At 36.1% G+C, this 20794-nt stretch overlaps 1 protein-coding gene across 4 annotated transcripts in view; it reads left to right on the forward strand.

The window, feature by feature from the left end:
- The first annotated feature begins 838 nt into the window (after positions 1 to 838).
- The window catches only part of LOC106086885 (MOB kinase activator-like 2), a 33215-nt gene continuing 13259 nt past the window's right edge, over positions 839 to 20794 (forward strand). The window contains exons 1-2 of one of the 4 annotated variants that reach the window (XM_013251707.2): positions 839 to 1405; positions 1475 to 1769. In XM_013251707.2, the coding sequence (XP_013107161.2) occupies positions 1068 to 1405; positions 1475 to 1748 (612 nt within the window). In that variant the 5' untranslated portion in view covers positions 839 to 1067 and the 3' untranslated portion in view covers positions 1749 to 1769. Of the gene's footprint in view, positions 1406 to 1474; positions 1770 to 20794 lie in introns of those variants that run through there. The other 3 variants (XM_013251710.2, XM_013251709.2, XM_013251708.2) reach the window with 3 other exon arrangements.

Consider the following 20794-nt stretch of genomic DNA (forward strand, 5'->3'; position numbering starts at 1 on the left):
GATCTTGACTTTGTGAGCCTCTAGAGGTCGCAATTATTATCCGATTTGCCTGAAATTTTGTACGACGGATCCTCTCATGACCATCAACATACGTGTTTATTTTGGTCTGAATCGGTCTATTGCCCGATACAGCTCCCATATAAATCGTTCTCTCTATTTTACTTCTTGAGCCCGCAAAGGGTCGCAATTATTATCCGATTTGCCTGAAATTTTGTACGACGGATCCTCTCATGACAGCTCCCATATAAATCGTTCTCTCTATTTTACTTCTTGAGCCCGCAAAGGGCGCAATTCTCATCGAATTGGCTGACATTTTAAACAGGTCTCCAATATATAATTTAATTGTGGTCCAAACCGGAGCATATCTTGATATCGCTCTAATAACAGAGCAAATCTTTTCTTATATCCTTTTTTGCCTAAGGAGGGATGACGGGAAAAGAACTCGACAAATGCGATCCATGGTGGAGGGTATATAAGATTCGACCCGGCCGAACTTAGCACGTTTTTTCTTATTATTTTTTAATTCTATCAAAAACAAGTTTGTTTTTGGCTTGTTTTATGACTTTTTCGATGTATGTATTATATGTCGTAAATGTATGTCTGTATGTATGTTAAATAACCATAAAGTGTTTTTTTTTATTTATTTAACTCGAAACCACTGTGCGGCTTGTATTGTATTGTATTGCCATCAATCCATGGTGCTTCTGTTGCCTGCCCACTGCCACCGCCACCACAAATGGTCTTGATGCTTATTTTTACCCTTTTTTCGTTTTATTTTTGCTGTTGGTGATTTTGTTCTTGTTGCCATCACATTTCTTCAGTTATTTTTCAAGTCATTCACAGGGCTTCAGTTGCAATTTGACATTCCTAGAAAGTGCATGGGGTTAGCCTGGCTGGGTCAAAAGTTGTTCGTAATATATAACTCACGCAAAGAAAATACTAGTTAAAAGTACATATATAGTTCCTTTCTATCCGTCGTTAAGAAATTGAAATCGTGATCGCATTTCCCAGGTCAAGGCATACATTTTGGGTTTTTGGATTTAAATGAATTACTTTTGCTTTAAGCCATGAATTGGGCCATATCAAATTTAACCGGAAGTAATCGGGTTAGTCGCGCTATACTCGTGCGCTACTCACAAGTTCCTTTGGCCGATGCCGAATCAACACCGCAAACGCCTTCATCGTCTTCCTCAAAAAGCCATGAAAGCTCATCATCGTCCTTTGCTGCAACATTTTTGCATGCATCACGACATGTTCCTGGCCGTGCTGTGCCACGCGGCAATAATAACAACAATCACCATCATCATCATCACCATGCCACAGCAACAGCGGCATCAAGTGCGGTTGCTGCTACTCAAATATCCTTGCCGTTGGATGTTGAGGAGACTGTAACCTGTTTTTGTAGGTAAATTTCAATTGGGGCATGAGAGTTCTGTAGAGGGATAAAAACCCCTATTTCTAATCTTGTTTGCAGGGCATTAAACGTTAGACTAATTACTTTCGAAAGTTTATTGATTACATTAAACAATGGTCGTTGTTTCTTTGGATTTGCAACTATTGTTACAACTTGTTATGGTTTTCACAATATTGTTGATCATTGCGATAGAAGAGGGCTGTCAGTAAATGATGTTTGGATTTTGTGTCAAGTAGCGGAAATTTTATTTTCAATGCCATCTAATAGCAATATTATTTACTACGTACTTGTACTATACCATAATACAGGTGAAGTTCGAAGAATTATTCAATAAAAAGTCACATTGTGCATGCAATTTTGTGATATGCTGTTAATAAAATATTAAAAAAATCAAATAAATGCCCTCAACCCATAAAAGTTTCTTCAGCTGATGATTACAGATTACAAATATGTAACCATTATATTAGAAAAAGGAACCGATAATGATCTTCAAGTACACCAAAAGGATTGATTGTGTGCCATTTAAAAAATAATCTTATCAGAACACCTCTTTGAGAGGTCTTGAAATTGTAAAACTTCTAAAAATACCCCCTCTCTAAGAAACCTGAGTTATTGTGCCATTTGTTCATTCAAAAATGATATAAAAATTTCCTTAATGGAAAAATGGTCTTCAAGCTGGCACATTAAGGGTTGCCTTTTATATTTCGGGATTAATCATCGAAAATAGCTTTATTGTTTTTTCAAAATATTCCCCATTAAGATCTTTACACTTTTGCATGCGTTTGAACCAATTTTCGAAGCACTTTTGCCACTCTGATTTAGGTATCTCGAAAACATGCACTCTGAACGCATCAACCGCTTCTTCAGGTGTCGAAAAACGTTGACCTTTCATTTTATTTTTTACGTACGTGAGTAAAAAGAAGTCATGCGGTGCCAAGTCTGGACTTTACCGCGGATGGCTCATCAAATCGATGTTTTGAGTGCTCAAAAATGCAGTTCTTTGAGCCGATATGAGGGAGCTCGCGTTGTCGTGGTGAAGAGCGATCCGTCTTCGGCGTCTGGTTTTCTTAGAGGACAACTGGCAAACGAATGGTTGTGTACCATTCAGAATTAACTTTCTGCATTGTTCTTATGGTACGATTGCGACATGTCCAGTTTTCCGAAAAAAGGCTATAATTTGCTTGGAAGTGCTTCGTGCGCGAGCAACGATAGGTCACACGACGATCTTGCAATATCAGTTGGCGCACAGCAACAATGGTTTTCGAAACAATTTTTTTTTGGACTCTTCACGAATTTCATGATGGAGTGAACTACGACCTCGGTTGAATTCACCATACCATCGATAAACACTGGTCCTTGATGGAGCTTAATCGCCAAAAATTGAATTAAATTTATCTGTTAGATGCACTGTTGTTAAGTTAATCCACATCGAAAATTGCAAGAAATAATAGCACGAAATTGTTCATGATTTACTTCTATTTTAGCGCTCGTATGTCAAAACGTTCTGAGTACATATCATACATATCTCAAAAATGTCAAGCTTTACGAGAGAGCTTTCAGTTGGCAGATTGCAACACAAGGGTTGTCCAATTCCGAAATATAAAAGGCAACCTCGCAATAAGTTATAGAAACCATGTTGATTCAACTTAATAGATGTCTGGTTGGTAGGTCAGGTTAGATTAGGTCATAGTGATAGATAGTGATGGTAGACTCGCTTCAAAAATTTGGACCTTAGTATTACCTCAGGTAATTATTTCTTTTTTCATTTGCATGTCTCTTTGTTGAATAAAAATAAGAGAAAGAATAATACCGTTCATGTAGTTCCAGTGGAACGAACCAGTTCAATAATATATGAATGCTCAGGCAAGTTGAAGAAATGAAACTCCAAAGTGGAACTTCTCCCGATTTCGGTGCGCGGATACGCATACAGGAGGTGTTCTATAATCTCTTTCTTTCGCCGTTTCTGCAGAAAATATTTCATGAAAAAGGGTAAAAAAGTGAATGTTTTTGAAAAAGGGTCACCAAAGGGGTATTTTTTTTTCAAAAAAGGCCGAAGCCGTTTTTAGATTAATCATCTTATTTGACTCATCTATAATGAAGTGGGGCCACCGTAGCTCAGAGGTTAGCATGTCCGCCATCGACGCTGAACGCTAAGGTTCAAATCCTGGCGAAAACATCAAAGCAGTTTCAGCGGTGGTTATCCCCTGCTAGTGCTGGCGACACTTGGGAGGAATTTACCCTAGTGAATAATCCGTGTAACTTTCTCTACTTAAGGCCCTATAAAACGGTATGTAGGTGTCTTACGACTTGTCATATTTAGCACATGTAGAGTTGTACGTGTCGTGTGATACAAATGAAACCGACATATGAAAATAACTTTTCAAAATACCGCATGTAATTTTTTGGTTTAGTGTGTGCTCTATTCCTTCCGACAAGAATGTAAAGAAATCAGCAGTGTTTTGGTGTCAGTCGAACGAAAGTTCTCACAGTTTTAACAATTTTTACGCAAAAAAAAAATTAGATTTGCTCACATATTTAGGTTATTTCATACGAAAATAACATACAGATGTGATACCAAAAATGATGGATCGTATGTGAATTGACAATTTTGACAAACATATGAAATCACATGTGCATACAAAAAATGACATTCCATAAGACAACTACATGAATAAATAGAATGTTCATGTTGTATTCTATCATTGCCATTTTTGATCTGGTAAATTGCTTTTATGGGTAATTTCGGTTAATAATTTATTGATACTAAATCAAATGTGACATCTGATGCAGAGCCTGTTTCTAACAAATCCTGCACATGTGTGTTCCAATTGATCATTGCCACTGGCCAATTCATCGTTAAGCTGTGTTTTTATACCCTCCACCATAGGATGGAGGTATACATATTTCGTCAATCCGTTTGTAACTCATCGAAATATTGATCTGAAGGCTAACATAGAGTCGATTTAGCCATGTCCGTTCCTCCGTCCGTCTGTCTGTCGAAAGCACGCAAACATTCAAAGGTGTAAAGCTGGACGCTTGTTCCTCTATAAAATCAGCTGATATCGATAAATTGGCGAAAGAATGGAATATTAGTAGATGTGACGATGAAATCTAATAGACAACACCATGTCTTCACACTAAAACACAACAGCCCAATTCTGAAAACTCCCGGGGAATAATTTTCTCCCTCGAATAAAATCCTCCTATTCTGATTGAATGGGGAGAGGAAATTTTTGGGAGAGAGAATTTCGAATTCTCGAAAACAGCTGTTTTATTTTGGCTAAACATTTTAGTTTTATTTTTTGGAAAAAGAACATAAAATGTAAAAATAAGCAAAAAGAAGTTGTAAAGGTTGATAAAAAAAAGTTTGCAAACATGTTTACTGTTGTTTTGTAATGTTTGTTTTAATTTTTGTATTTTAATAGTGCACAATTATGGCCTACAGCTTGTCGCCATATTTCTGTGTTGTGATAACAACTTTCCGTCTTCATCCAACAATTGTTGGCTAAATTAGATGCTTCCAGAGTGGTCTGGTAGACAGATTAATTGTGGCGTCTTGTCCCTGGTTGCATGCGGGGCACACATCCTGCATGTTGGCGTTTTCCCTTGCCAAAAGGAGTTAAGGTGGCTGAATCGTATGAATGCTGTGGTGGTCTGCCTGATACGCCGTTTTATCTAAAGGCCTACTTTTATGGAACTAGAACTTGAAGATCTAATCGATATTTCCGGGCGGCGGCCGCTTTTCTTGGTAGTTGGGACGGCTGCTGGACATAGTGCTGCCGGAAAGCGACTTATGGATTTATTCTTACTGCTGTGGAGTAAACGCTGTTAAATGTGGCGCCAAGTATCTTTGAATAATTGCCCACGAACATTCCATTAAGGAACAGGCAGAAGACTTCTTGCACATCATTGAGTGCCGCCCGATTCTACTTTAAGCTCAATGATAAGGGACCTCCTTTAAGTATCCGACTCGGAACGGAGTGCCAATGTAATTGAAAAACTTAAGAAAATCTTCTATGGTATGTACATGACATACTTAAACCGGGAGAACCTAACAAAATTTGTGCTTGTTTTTGATGGAAAAGTGAAAAATAATTTCCATATATTTTAAATTGTTCGTAAGTAATAAGAAGTGGTACCTTTTTTTTTATAAAAACATAAAATTCACAATTTTTTTTATCCTAACTCCCTTTCATTTGTTTGGGGGAATTTTCCCCAAGTTTTATCGCCTCATTCTTCCTTTTATATCGATTTAGAATAGCTACTTTTTTCCCTGGGAGAGATTTCCCTTTTTCGAAGTTTGTTTAGAATAAGGGAAAGGGGATAAGGGAAAAAACTCGCAGTAAATTGTTATTCAGAATAGCGGAAAAAGGAGAAGGGAATAAACTCCCAAGGAATTGTTATTCAGAATAGGGCTGTAAGTCGTTGCACTACAAGGAGGACACCGTAGCGCAGAGGTTAGCATGTCCGCCTATGAAGCTGGACCTCTGGGTTCGAATCCCGGCGAGAACATCAGGAAAACATTTTCACCGGTGGTTATCCTCTCCTAATGTTGGCGATATTTGTGAGGTATGGCAGCCATGTAAAAACTTCTCCACAAAGAGGTGTTGCACTGTAAAAAGGAGGCATTGTGTTTTTGAGCGGCTAAGTATCGCTATTTTACATATTCTTTCGCTTTGTGTTTAAGCACGTGTGCACGTGTTCAGTTAGTAACTATTATCGAAGTTGGCAAATTCGTTTTGCCAAAAAATTTTGTTGTATAAATGTGTTAAAAATATAAATATTATTAATTCATCCTAAAACCAAGTTCAACAACTTAATTAAGAAAGGTAAATGTATAATGGAAAAAGGCCTAGCGTGTAAATATTTGTAAATGCAATAATTTTGTAAATGTAGTGTTGCTTATATGCAACATTGATATATTGAGGAAGTTTTCGAAATATTAATACTTACTTAAAAATAAAATCTTCTTGAGCCCCTAGAGTGCGCATTTCTTATCCGATTTGGCTTAAATTTTGTGTGAGATGTTCTGTTTTTACATCCACTAACTGTGCCACGAATGGTCAAAATTAGTTCATAACCTGATATAGCTGCCATATAAAACGATCTCGGATATGAACTTCTTGAGCCTCTAGGGGGCGCATTATTATCTGATTTGGCTGAAATTTTGGACGTAAAGTTTTGCTATTGCTTCCAACAGGCGTGCCCAGAATGGTCCAAATTGGTTTATAATCTGATATAGCTCGCATATAAACCGATCGCCCGATTTGACTTCTTGAGCCTCTAGGGGGCGCAATTATTTTGCTGAAATTTTAAACGTGGTATTTTTTATGACTTTATATAGTCATGACCAGTGTTGCCACTCAATAAAATTATTTCCTACCAAAGTTTTAGAAAAATCCTACCAAACGTTTTACACGCCAAGAATGCCGTATTTGATTTTATATTCACCAGCGAAGAGTTGGCCATTTTGCCATTCCACTTTCAACACATCAAATTATCTATTGTCAACCCTACAAAGTGTACGTAGATCGTCATTGTGTACATTGCAAATGGAAAATTTTGCCCATGAACATTCCACTGAAGAACAGGAGCAAACTTCTCACATATCAATGAGTGCATTCCGATTCAAGTTCAAGCTCAATGTAAGGGGCCCCCTTTTTATAGCCGAGTCCGAACGGCGTGCCGCAGTGCGACACCTCTTTGGAGAGAAGTTTTACATGGCATACTACCTCACAAATTTTGCCAGCATTAGGACCTGCGCTACGGTGGCCGCATTGTGTACATAGATCGTCATTATATTAATAGACGATCTAGAAATGTACGTCCTTATGTTTTCCAAAGATGGTCTAAAATTTAATATAGCTTCCTTTATACCGATTTTTGCCCTGATTTCAATAGACAACAGTGCCGAGTTTGAACAAAGCGATCTCCCGATTTAACGGTTTAAGTTCTTTACTATTACTATCCATTTTCGCCATTTCAGTGAGTTGCATGGTCCCCTCCACACCGGGGTATGGATCAGATCTGACCATATTTGTACGTATGTACGTATAACCCTGTTTTGCGATTGAGGGCATTGAACGCACAAAGCCGCATTTCTTATGAAATATGGAGCTTATGCTCTTTTTCCCAAAATTTTAAGAAGTGAGACCCCTTTTAACAGCATTTGGCCCCTTGCATCAATAGTCATTCTTCTGCATTCTTAACGAAACGAAATGAAGTGTAATAATTATAGCAACCATAGGATGGAGGCATACTAATCTAGTCATTCCGTTTGTAACACCTTGAAATATTGATGTGGGACCCCTTACAGTTAATCGTTTAACGTTTTGACATTCAAAGTCGATCTAGCCATGTCCTTACGTCCGTTCGTACGTCTTCGGAAATCACAATAGCGGTCGAAAGAATAAAGATATCCGCTTGAAATTTTGCACACATGCTTTCTATTGATGTGGATTGCAAATGGGTCATACGGATTTAGATTTGGCTATAGCTCCCATACATATTGGTCCTTCGATATGACCAAAAGTAAAATGTTCGGTGTGAATATAGGGCATCAACAAGCTTTCTCCATCTAGCTCTATCGTTGGCGAAAGCCTTGGTTTGACTTCACGAAATATGGGTTGTTTCCAGCTCTCGTTTTGTAAAGCGGATCCATGTGCTTCTCGGGCGTCTCCATATCCTGATATAGCCCCCATATAAACCGGTCTCCAGATTTGACATATTGAGTCTCCAGATACCGCAAAAGTAAAAAAAAGAAACAAATCAATCTGCAACACTTCACAACGGTATACTGAGCAGTCAAAGGTGAGATAGTTTCTTATGCATCTTTGCTGACATTCAACGTAAATTAGCTGCGAAACAATTTTAGACGCCAAACAGAAAATATAAATATCTCAATTATTGTTTTAAAATGGAAAAAACCTTGTATAGGTATGTGATTGACATTTGATATCTTTATTTTTGGGGTAGTTTCGGTATCGGGGTGTAGTTCGGTATCGGTGTGTAGTACGGTATCGGGGTGTATCCGTGAAAAAGTAAATATGTGTTGAAAGGTATTTACGTGTACTTTCATTCTGTGAAAAAATTACCATTGCCCACCCGCGCCTTTGTATAAAACTTCGATTTCAGATTGGTTGGAGAATAGTCCAATGTAATCAATTGGATTTCCACAAAATTTAATATGGGTATCAGCGACAACCCAATGACAGCACAACAAAAGCGATTTAATGCTTTTAGTGCCCACCTTAAAGAAAAGTGGCTTTAAAATTGCAGGAAAAAAGTCGTTTGCTAAAAGACGAGAGAGTGTGATTATCTATTGGGACCGTCATTAATCTCATGGATAGCGATGTTGTAGGGATAAGAGGTCGTCCATATGTTGGTTATAGCGAGGGAAGTGACCGACAAAAGAGAAAGATTGCTTTGAAAGTGTCGTCGAACACGGACACAATACCCAGCGTCCAATATATATAGATATATGTAGGAGCTATATCTAGATCTGGAACGATTTTGATAAAATTTTGCACTCATATTGGGAAGTCAAATAAAATATATCATGTTAAATTTTGTAAAGATCGGGTCTTAGTTGTGGCTTCTAAAGCCTTAAAAGTCCATAGCGGATGAAAGATATATAACTAAATCTGAACTGATTTTAATATAATTTTGCACACATATTGGGACGCCAAATACAACGTCTAATGCAAAATTTTGTAATGAACGGACCAAAATTGTGGCTACTACAGCTTTAAAAGTCCATATCGGATGAATAATATATAGGGAGCTATATCTGAACCTATATTAATCAAATTTGGCAGACTTAGTTCTGGCCCCATTATAAACATCTCTATGGAATTTTGGAGGTCTAATTTGCTCCTGCGATTTGTTGCCTAGCAACCCTGGCTTTGGCCCCACAGTGTATGATGGAAAATTAAACAATTTGAAAAAACCAATGAAGTTTTTTAAAAGCAACCTTAATATTAAGAAAATAAAATAATTTTTGTCTCTTTGTTATCTAGCGTTAAATCAGAAGCAAACATTGTTGTTAGATTGAAGACCGACAAATTATGAGTACACCCATGCGTGTCTTTATTCGTTGCTGTCTCAACAACGACTGAAGCCAAGAGAATAAGAATATGTGTGAATTGAGCATGAACGCTAGCATAAAGAAAATTTTAGTTTTGTGCGTCCCTTCAAAGGCTGGATTTTTTTTTAAAAAAGAATTCGAAATGTTTATCAAAATATGGGGACAGGGGGCCAGTCCGCCACAAAAAGCACCCCCCACTTCAAACGATTGAAGCAATATGGAACTCGAATGAAAGGTAATTGGGAGTGGAATGCGAATTTGAAATTTAAATTTCCCGCCACGTGTCACAGCCGCCGCTCCACTCCTTAAACCACTTCAAAAACCCCTTAAACGGACATGGAGACCGATCGGGACAATATGTGACTCAAATGAAAGGTATTTGGGAATAGAACATGAGTTTGATATCAAATGTTGACACCAAATAAGGTTAGGTTAGGTTAGGTTGAAAAAAAGGGTGCTGATATTAATCCGCCCCAAGCCACTATGGACATACACCTAAGCCAGTAATTGGCTTGTTGCTCGCTATAAATACTAAAAATTGACACCGAAACAAACAATTTGAGTCAGGAATTCCGTGCTGCTTACACAATCCCTAATTGTTTTCCATACCACGTCTATTAGTTGGTTTATTTCTGGTATTGTGTCCCTACCTAAGTGCCGGTGTCTGTTAACCGCGAGAGCTGGGCAATGACATAGCAAATGCTCCAACGTCTCATCATTTTCCCACATGCTATCACTTGCTGCACCGATTTTGCATAAGTGAGCTCGTAGTCCTATGTGCCCTGTTATGACACGGAAGGCTTTACTGACCTCCTGCTTGCTTCTTTCAGTTATAGCCTCCTCCTCTCACAATCCTGATCACTCCATCGGATTTTCGTCCTGCCAACCGTTTCGCTGTTCCACAGTGTTACATGTGCGCTCGTAGCCCCTTAACTCGTACTGCGTCGACCCGAAAGGGTTCGGGTTAACCAAAGTTTATTGACGGCAGTCAATGTAGATTAGACTTCATGGGGCTCTAGAGGGCGCAATTCGTATCCAATATTGTTGAAATTTTGCATATGTCGTTTTGATATGACTTCCAACAACTGTTCCAAGCATGGTCAAAATCGGTAAATAACCTGATATAGCTGCCATATAAACCGATCTCCCAGTTCGACTTTTTGACCCTCGGGAGGGCGGAATTATTACTCGATTTGCCTGAAGTTTTGGAGGTGATGTTTTTCTATGACTGGTGTTTTTCTATTTAAAAAACTTTTTTTTTTTAATTTTTGCTGGATGAGTCGTTTCCTTTTTTTGTGGGGGAAACTAATATTGAAAGAGGTGTTTTGCAGCCATTTATCCCAAATTTATATTTATTACATTCATCTTTTTTTGTATACACAACGTGTGTACAAATTTAATTGCAAACGTTCTTTGCACCGATTGTGGTTAGACAAATTAATGCAACATACATTATTAATAATTTTAAATTTTTGACGCAATAAGTCCTCCAAATATTTTAATTTTGTTTTTTGAAAATAACTTTTAAAGACTTTCATCAGCTGCGGCAAAATTCAATCATCCGTATGGTTTGATGGCCCGCACTTCAACTCGTTTTATGGCTTCTTTATCAACTTAACCTCTCTGTTGGGCATTTTACTACACTTTTGCCTTTTTCTGATTACTTTATGCTCATCCAGATTACTATACGACCTTGTGGTGATATCTATAGTTTTTTTGATCGAACATAGCTCGTTGTCGAAATTTATTCATGAATTAATATAAAATTTAAATTTCAGTTATCGATGGAATTGAATTCAAATGTAAAGAATCGAAGAGCAGAGAATCATACAACGGTCGTTGTTCACTAGCAATGTTTCTAGAAATATCCAAACAGACAACATCTGTGTTTTCATCAACATTAAGAGGTAGTTTGGTAAAAGCTCTGGATAGAGGTTCCATTTGAACTATCTGGATATTTGCTGGCGTAGATAAATAAAACGGTATGATTTCTGCTCCCAATCGAGTTCAGCTGTGACAGCCGTTTCAAGCAAATGTTCTTTGTTTTGATGTACATTCCCTTTGAAGTTGTCCAAATCATCTAATTCAAAAGGATTTTCATGAACTTCAGTAGACTAGAAAGCCACCTAAAATGTCAATGTACATACATACAGCGGTCAAAAAAAGTATTCATCATTAGCAAAATTGATAATAAATTCACTTATTTTGGGTAATTGAAGAAAATTTAAAGTAAACAAATAATGCAGTTTTATGCAATAGTTTATTTTTCGTAATATGTTTTAAAATAAATTCAAAAAATAAATTTAATTAGCGCAAAAAATGCAATTTTATATAATAACACCAAAAACAGAACAAAAAAAGTATTCATCATTGATGTGCTATCATCAAAGTCAAATTCAAATATTATTTGGGAATCCCCCTTTTCTGTTTTATTTAGTAAAGGAGGCTTGCCCTTGACAGCAAATATTTAATTTCATTGAAAATATAGTTTTTGTCAAAATGGGTCGTAAGCAAAACGAGGTTTCTGATGAGGTAAAAGTTTTGATAATAAAACACCACAGGAATGGTTTAACTCAAAAAACTATCAGTGAAATATTAAATAGACCACGATCTACTATACAATCCATCATCAGAAAGTGGACAGAAACGAAAACTGTTGACAATAAACCAAGATCTGGTCGACCAAAAGCACTTTCAGTTGGAGATGTGCGTTGGCTAGTGCGGCAAGTTCAGAAAACTCCGAAGACAAATGCGACCATTCTTCGTAAAAACACTATGGAATATTTAGGGAAGGAAGTTACTACACAAACAATTCGAAATACACTCAAAAGGCATAGTTACAGAGGAAGAACTGCACGTAAGAAGCCCTTTATAAATAAAATAAACCGAGTGAAAAGGCTAAACTTCGCAAAAATGTATGTAAAACAGCCCGAATCATTTTGGAAAACAGTCATTTTTGCAGACGAGAGCAAGTTTAATCTTTTTGGGTGCGATGGAAAGGTCATAGTGTACAGAAAACCAAATACAGAGCTTGAAGAACGAAACACAGTTGCTACTGTAAAACATGGTGGAGGTGGTTTAATGGTTTGGGGGTGTATGGCGGCTTCAGGAGCGGGAAATCTTGAAATTATTAATGGAGTAATGGATCATAAGTATTACATTGACATTTTAAAGAGGAATTTAAAAGATAGTGCTGTAAAACTTGGGCTTGGTAATAACTTTCAATATTATCAAGATAATGACCCCAAACATTCTGCTTTAAATACCAAGATGTGGATGCTGTATAACTGCCCCAAAGTCATTAAAACTCCTCCTCAAAGTCCCGACTTGAACCCAATTGAACATCTTTGGGAACATCTCGAACGCAAATTGAGAACGCGCAATTTTTCGAGCAAGAGTCAAATGCAACAGGTGATAATTGAGGAATGGACTAATATAGACCAAAATATAACCGCTAAATTAGTCCAATCGATGTCAAACCGTTTAAAAGAAGTTATAAGACGCGGTGGTCGAATAACAAAGTATTAATTTTTTTAAATTATGTTATTTATTTTTTTGTTTTTTTGCAATGATGAATACTTTTTTTGTTTAATTTTTTGTGTTCAGCTGTAAAATGGCCCTTTTTGTTCCAATAAATACTATTTTTTTCTTTAAAAACAATGAAATTGTGTACATATATATCACACAAGCACTACTGCATCATTAGTTCAATATGTTTTTATTCCAATTGTCTTTTGTAGACTTATTAAAAAAAAAACATTGAATGATGAATACTTTTTTTGACCGCTGTATATATATATATATGATCGAAATTAATCGAAAAGTAAGTACGTCAGACAAAACCAATCTTTTGAGGCGATCAATATATCGATGGTTTAATATAAAAAGGGCATAACTTAATTTTTTTTTTTTACTTGACAGGAGAAGGAGCAAACTTAGACTTAGGCCATCTTTGCAATCGTTATAAAATTGTTATTTGTAATTGTATCTACCTGAACTTTGGAGACAAGCTGCATCTTACATTTCGTCGGTGTAATGTTATCTTGTTCCATACACCACTTTATTGATTAAACGCACTTAAAGTTTGCAAAATACATTGAAATAGGCCATATTTGGCGGCAAATTTACACCTCAATATCTTGAAATCTAAATAAGATATGTGAACTTTTCTTAGTGATTATGGCAGTCCGTGTCTTAACATCACAAAAACCGATCCTAACTCGAAAATGGCGTATGGAACCAGATAGCATTACGCCGACGATTTGGCTTTTAGAATAAACTTGACTTTCCTTAGTGGAATGTTCATGGGCAAAATTTGCAATTTTCAAATACCCAACCTTTTTTGGGTATTTATAAATTTTCAGATATTTTGGTAATGAAATAATTTTCCATTAAATTTTGAATGATTTCGTATCCTCTGTATATATACCTGACCTTCTGATCTCATAAATCGGAATTTTGTTATATTGGTTGCCCAAAAAGTAATTGCGGATTTTTTAAAAGAAAGTAAATGCATTTTTGATAAAACTTAGAATGAACTTTAATCAAATAAACTTTTTTTACACTTTTTTTCTAAAGCAAGCTAAAAGTTACAGCTGATAACTAACAGAAAAAAGAATGCAATTATAGAGTCACAAGCTGTGAAAAAATTTGTCAACGCCGACTATAAGAAAAATCCGAAGTTACTTTTTGGGCAACCCAATATATAGCCGATATATAGACCGATTTCCAGACTTAAAGTCTTGAGGCAATTAATTGGTAATTTTTCAACCAAATTCGATGAAATTTGGCACAGTGAGTTTTGGTAGACCCCTACTAATTCTTATTGTATGTGGTCCAAATCGGATAATATTTGGATATAGCTGCCATATAGCCCGATTTCCCGATATAGATTATTGACCCTATAAATGGAGAATTTTTCATTCGATTTCGACGAAATTTGAAACATTGAGTTTTGATATATGATTAAATCGAATCGTACACATCAATATCCGAAAGGAATTGTTTGACATTGAAGTGAAATTCATTTTCATTTGTAAGCGTCGTGCACTCGATAAATACATGGAGTATTGAAATAGGTTGACCACATCTGCATTGTGGAGCCGGTGTCTTTTCGATTATATGTTTGTGAGTTAGTAAGTAATGTCCGATTTTTAATCTATTCATTTTAATTAAATCCATTTTTGAAAGGGTAGATTGTTTACGTTTTCTTGGGATGTGAGGCTGAACATTGAATAGTTTTGTCTGGTTATTTTGTGTCCATAAGTTATTCCACAAATCGTGAATGTATTCCTTGACTGACCTTTTAAAATCTGCGTGTTGAAACACAAAATTGGGGTCGACATCTCCAGTTAATGATTCCTTTGCCAATTGGTCAGTCAGTTCATTTCCACGTAAATCGGAATGTCGTTTTGTCAGTTATTTAATATATGCTCGCGCAGTTTTTTAACAATGTTGTGTTATTACTAAAAGAGTTACTTAAGCCTTCGAAAAATGTGTTTTTTGCTTTGTAATAGCATTTGACTGTGAGTTTTGTTGTGATAGTTTGGATATCTTCATTTATTAGAAATACATGAAGTGGAGAAATTTTCTTTTTTCTGCGCTACAAAGAGTCAAGAAGAGTCTTTTCAAAGGAGTCAATAATTTTTTTTAATATCAACATCTTCCAACTGTGCTGATCGAACTTCGGCAGCTCCCTGTCTTGGGAAATCTATAGAAATCGAGAAACCCTCGAATTTAATATCTGTGTGATTTTAGTTGTTGCAAGGGGGAAGGGATAAGGTATCGGCAATAACTTTTTGTTTACCAGGGATATAGCCAAATGCTATATTATAAGACTGCAGCGGAACGCGTCCCATAGTGGTTTGTGTGTGTTGCGATCTCTGGTTTTCTTTTTCCATTTGCAAAGAAAATAAATGAATGTTTTTTTTCTCTAACTAATTTTATTTTGTTTGCTCTTTAATTTTTCTTATTTGATTAAATTTTTTTATTTTATATGTTATGTTACTATAATCTTTTTAGTTATCCGTTCCCTGATAAAGATTACCGGCGGTAATCGAAATATTGGAAAAATTTAAAATTAAACAATTAATAAAAAAACACCGACATCTGTTTTTAATAATTGTACATGACCTCAAGCCGAACTACCCACGACAAAAAAAAATTATTTTATTTTATATTTTTTCAAAAGACTTCTTTGCTGAAGCTTCTTCATCCATTCTGACAACAGGACCTAGCCAACGCTGCCATTGTATTTTGATGCGTGTAACTATGCTATCGTCGTCATTCAGCTCATACAGCTCGTGGTTCATACGACGTCTATATTCTCCATTAACGCAAACTGGTTCATGTATTTTACGAGGAATCTTTCTCTCAAACACTCCAAGCACCTCGTCTACTTTCACGAGCCTCGGAACCATATAAAAACACTGTCTATTATAGTGTAATCTTCGTATGTCGAGACGTGGCCTCTAATACTTAATCCATCGTAACATCTGTTTGCGGGAATTATTCTTCGCTTTATTTCAAAACTGGTGTCACTCGTTTTGCTTACGGCGGTGCCAAAGTTGATAAATTTGCTGGCTATCTCAAAGTTGTTGTTTCCAATTTTCTCCATTTTTATTATTTAATCAGTTATACAATTCTTTTTGGGAGTTGATACCATATATGTTGTCTTATCTCCATTTACTGCCAGACCCATTTTCATTGATTCTCATTCGATTCTTTCAAAGGCTGCAGTTACAACTTCCGATGACCGACCTACGATATTGATGACTTCGGCATAGGCGAGTAGCATGTGTTGTCTATTCACATCTGCATCTCGTATAATATTCGCTCCATAGACTGTATCTTAATCTGTAACCTCATTATATATTGAATGGTTCGGAGAAATTCTTTCCTATTCTTGCTGAGGAGCGTGTATCAGCAAGTGTCATCCTGCAGAGGTTTTCAATTTTGCAGCGATATTAAACTCAAACTAGGGATCCCAAGTTGGTACGAACAGTCGACTTTTCGACTTTTATCAAAATAGCAACAGTCGATTTTTCGACCCTTCGACTTATTGTTCCAAAACGTCGACTTTTCGACTTTGTCAAAGTCGACCTTTGCAAAAAATAGACGTTTCGACTTTTTGTTAAAAAATTCCAAAATTTTCTGAATAATTTTCTATTTCCTATAAGTCTTCGTAGACTTTTGTCATGAAGTTATAACCATTTCTTTGTATATTTATAAAGGGAAGTTATAAGGAAGAATTTAAAACGAAAAATTTGCGCATTTTTATGTCTAAACCTATCTTAGGGCCAATATGGATTATTACAAACGTTTCCACATTCCTGTTTAATATCCCCATTTTTGTAATTGAATTAAAGCTTGAAATGGTATAACCTAGCCGACTTACAACTAGTGTTACTCTGAATGTTAAAACCCAAGTAGAACATCACATTTTATTGCACATATGGGTAACGAACTTTTATTCTCTATCACTTCCTCTATAAAACCCCAAAAGGAACACAAAATTATCTCTACTCTATCCGATTTTATGTACCCGCCATAATCCAAGACCATTTATTAAAAATGAAATTAAACATGAAAACAGACCACCTTCACCAAATCGGAGTCTTTCTATTCTAAATTCTATCTAGACTTCGCTAAATTGGGTGCAACAATCTCTATTTGTGAAATGTATGCTTATATGGGAGTTACTGTAAAATATTGTTCGATCCATCCACGGATTGGAATATACTTTAACCATGCGAGAAAATGTCGCTCGCTAAATTTTAGACAAATTCGAACAAAAATGTGGGTTTCTGAGCAAAAATAACGAAAATTGTGGATAAGTTAGTATGGGACCTACAAATATAGTTGGACCCATATGAACCATATTCCCATTATATAGCCTTAAGATTTTTAATCTCGGCTTTTAGGAACTGAAGTTATCAAATCTTTAAGTCCAGTCTTTACGGGTGCAATGAAAAGATATAGCCCTATACAGCCCATCCTCGAGCATAAACGTTTAATGGATAAAAGATACATTTGCACCAAAATTCCATAAACATAAAACTGTTAAGCTGAATCTTACACTTACACTTACACGTAATCCCTATAGTTTTGCTTGGATAAGGCACGAACTTTTATTACCATCTGAATACCGCTGTCGAAGATCATCAAATCGATTCAACCATGTAATGCTATTACCTTCGGTTTTTTCAATTTAAAAAAAATATTCATGGCAACAAGAATAAACCAAAGAGCGACGAATCGTAGCACTTGAGAAAAAAGTACCCAAATGCACCTCAGGAAAATTGGAAACAATTCTTACTTAGCAGCAAAATAAGCTGAGCAAAACTTGTATCTCTGTGCAGATTTTTTTCTGCTCAGTTTTCTTTTCGACTATTCGACTTCAAAATCGATTATTCGACTTTTTAATCATTCGTCGATTTCGTCGACAATCGACTTCGACTTTTTTACACAAAAAGTCGACTAATCGATTAGTCAAAAGTTGACTTTGGAATCCCTAACTCAAACATGGTTTGAAATACCGTTGGACATATAGAGCGGCTTTGTAGTCAACAAAGCGATGGTACGAGTTGATTTGTCCTTCTCAGGTCTTCTCCAGGATTTGGCACAATGTGAATATTTGGTCTTTGGTAGATTTTTGTATTTGTATTTGTATTTTATTATGATAAAACCCATACAAAAGACAGTGTCTTATATAAAGCATGGGTTAGTAAATTGATAAATACAATGAGTTCAACAAGTTTTCATTTAAATAGAACAATAATTGGTACAAAATATTTAACAATTTAAGCAAAGTTACTGATACAATATTTAAGTTAAAAAAAGGGTTTAAACAAAATAAAAAAGAAGAAAAAGAAACTTTAAAGAAAATTTAACAATTTAATCAAAGTTACTAATAAAATAAATTAAAAAATAGTTAAAAAAAAACAAAACAAATAATTAATTAAAATGATTATAAATCAAAATGATTATAAATCATAGATTTGAACTGTCGTTCATTACTAATAATTTGAATACTATTGGGAAGATTATTCCAGAGACGTATAGCATTAACAAAGAACTGTTGTTCAGATACACGATATTGATGATGTATTTGTATCACTTGTTTACCTCTTGTAAAGTTGGCAAAACGCAATACAGAAGCCAGATATGACGGTTCATTGGTATCAATTATCTTGTGGATCATTTGCAACAAGCGTATCTTAACGAACGAGTTAAAAGAGACGCCATATAAAGGGTGATTTTTTTGAGGTTAGGATTTTCATGCATTAGTATTTGACAGATCACGTGGGATTTCAGACATGGTGTCAAAGAGAAAGATGCTCAGTATGCTTTGACATTTCATCATGAATAGACTTACTAACGAGCAACGCTTGCAAATCATTTTCAGTGAATCATTTTCAGTGAAATCATTTTCAGTGAATCGACAAATTTTGTTCAGCGATGAGGCTCATTTCTGGTTGAATGGCTACGTAAATAAGCAAAATTGCCGCATTTGGAGTGAAGAGCAACCAGAAGCCGTTCAAGAACTGCCCATGCATCCCGAAAAATGCACTGTTTGGTGTGGTTTGTACGCTGGTGGAATCATTGGACCGTATTTTTTCAAAGATGCTGTTGGACGCAACGTTACGGTGAATGAACACATTTCGAACCGAACACTGATTTTGGTAATAAAATTCAATGATTTGCAAGCGTTGCTCGTTAGTAAGTCTATTCATGATGAAATGTCAAAGCATACTGAGCATCTTTCTCTTTGACACCATGTCTGAAATCCCACGTGATCTGTCAAATACTAATGCATGAAAATCCTAACCTCAAAAAAATCACCCTTTACATGTTTTACCACGCCTACAGCCGCATTGATAAGGCCGAATTGTCTCATTGACTTTAGGTTTTAATCTACACAGTACGCTTGATACTATATTGTATACGATGGGTAGAAGACTTATTCATTCTGTTTTGTCTCCTTTCTTGTGCACGGGACATAGTATGCTGAGGTTCCAATAACCGGGTATGCGTTCTTCTAGCCAGATTGCGCAGACAAGCTAATGCGTACGCCTTATCAGCGTGTCGCCTCCGATCTTAAACAGTTCAGTGGTGAAGAACAACCTGCTGCCTTGTTGTTCTTCAGTCGGGTCAGTCCTACTTGGACCTCATTCTGACAAGGGGGTGAACATTATATACCATCATCAGGGATTGGTTCTGCGGTATCCTCTTCACCCCCAGCGTCGGATACTAGCAGCTGGGTTAAATGTTCATTCCATATCCTCAGCATACTATCTGTGTCAATTACCAGGTTTCCTTCTTTGACTCTGCAGGGGGCCTGTATGCCTGTACCACAGCCATCGGTTTGATGTTTGATTCCTTGGTAGAATTTCCGGACTTCATTCTAGCTTCTGTACATTTCAATTCGCTCACACTCACGTTTTCCGATTTCCTTTTTCTTCTTGCGGAAAATACGTTTCTCCTCTTCTTCCGATACCTCTCCTTGCAATGCGTGTACTGCACCCTCTCTATAAAGAGTGCGGACATTTCAGTTGCAGATCCGCAAATCATGGTCCTTTTTTCCATCCATTTTTGTTCTTCATCGTTTTTTTCACAGTAATTTCTTCATTAGGAGCAGCAGACAGAAAACAGCTGACTTTTCAGCAGGGAGCTTGATGGTACTACTTCAGTACTACAGCTGTATTAGCAGCAAAATTAGCTACCTACAATCAGCAAGCTGTGGCTGCTATTATCAGTAGACTCTTTACCTTGAGTGTAGGGCTCTTAAAGGGCTTTAAAATTACAACATTCAGAAATAAATAAATTAATATTTACACGATTATTCTGACCAAACAAATCGTGAAGTGCAGAAAATGTATATTAATTGGAACTCCGTTGAGCAGTAATATGCGTTAAATATTTTACCAGCATGCTTAGTTAAAACATCAGAAATTGGTAGTTAAAATAGCAGATTTCTAGCACTTAAATATTTTGAATGACAAAATTCGTTCAGCGAAACATCAGAAATTGTTTGTTAAAATAGCAGTAATGACGACTTGAATAACAAATTTCGTAGAGCGAATATGCTTATATTCAACAGCCAACAGTTGAAATTCAAATATATATAACAATCAAATTTTGCATTTCATAAAATGTTTTTCACCAAACGTACAATTCCTGCATCATTATCATTTAATGCTTTCACAATTAGATTTTCCAATGTAAATGGCAAATATCCAATTGTTTCTCAGTACTATGGAGAACTTAACATGTGCACATATTTTAATACTACG

This window comes from Stomoxys calcitrans, chromosome 1 (assembly GCF_963082655.1).
Source record: "Stomoxys calcitrans chromosome 1, idStoCalc2.1, whole genome shotgun sequence".
In the NCBI taxonomy this organism is placed as follows: Eukaryota; Metazoa; Arthropoda; class Insecta; order Diptera; family Muscidae; genus Stomoxys; species Stomoxys calcitrans.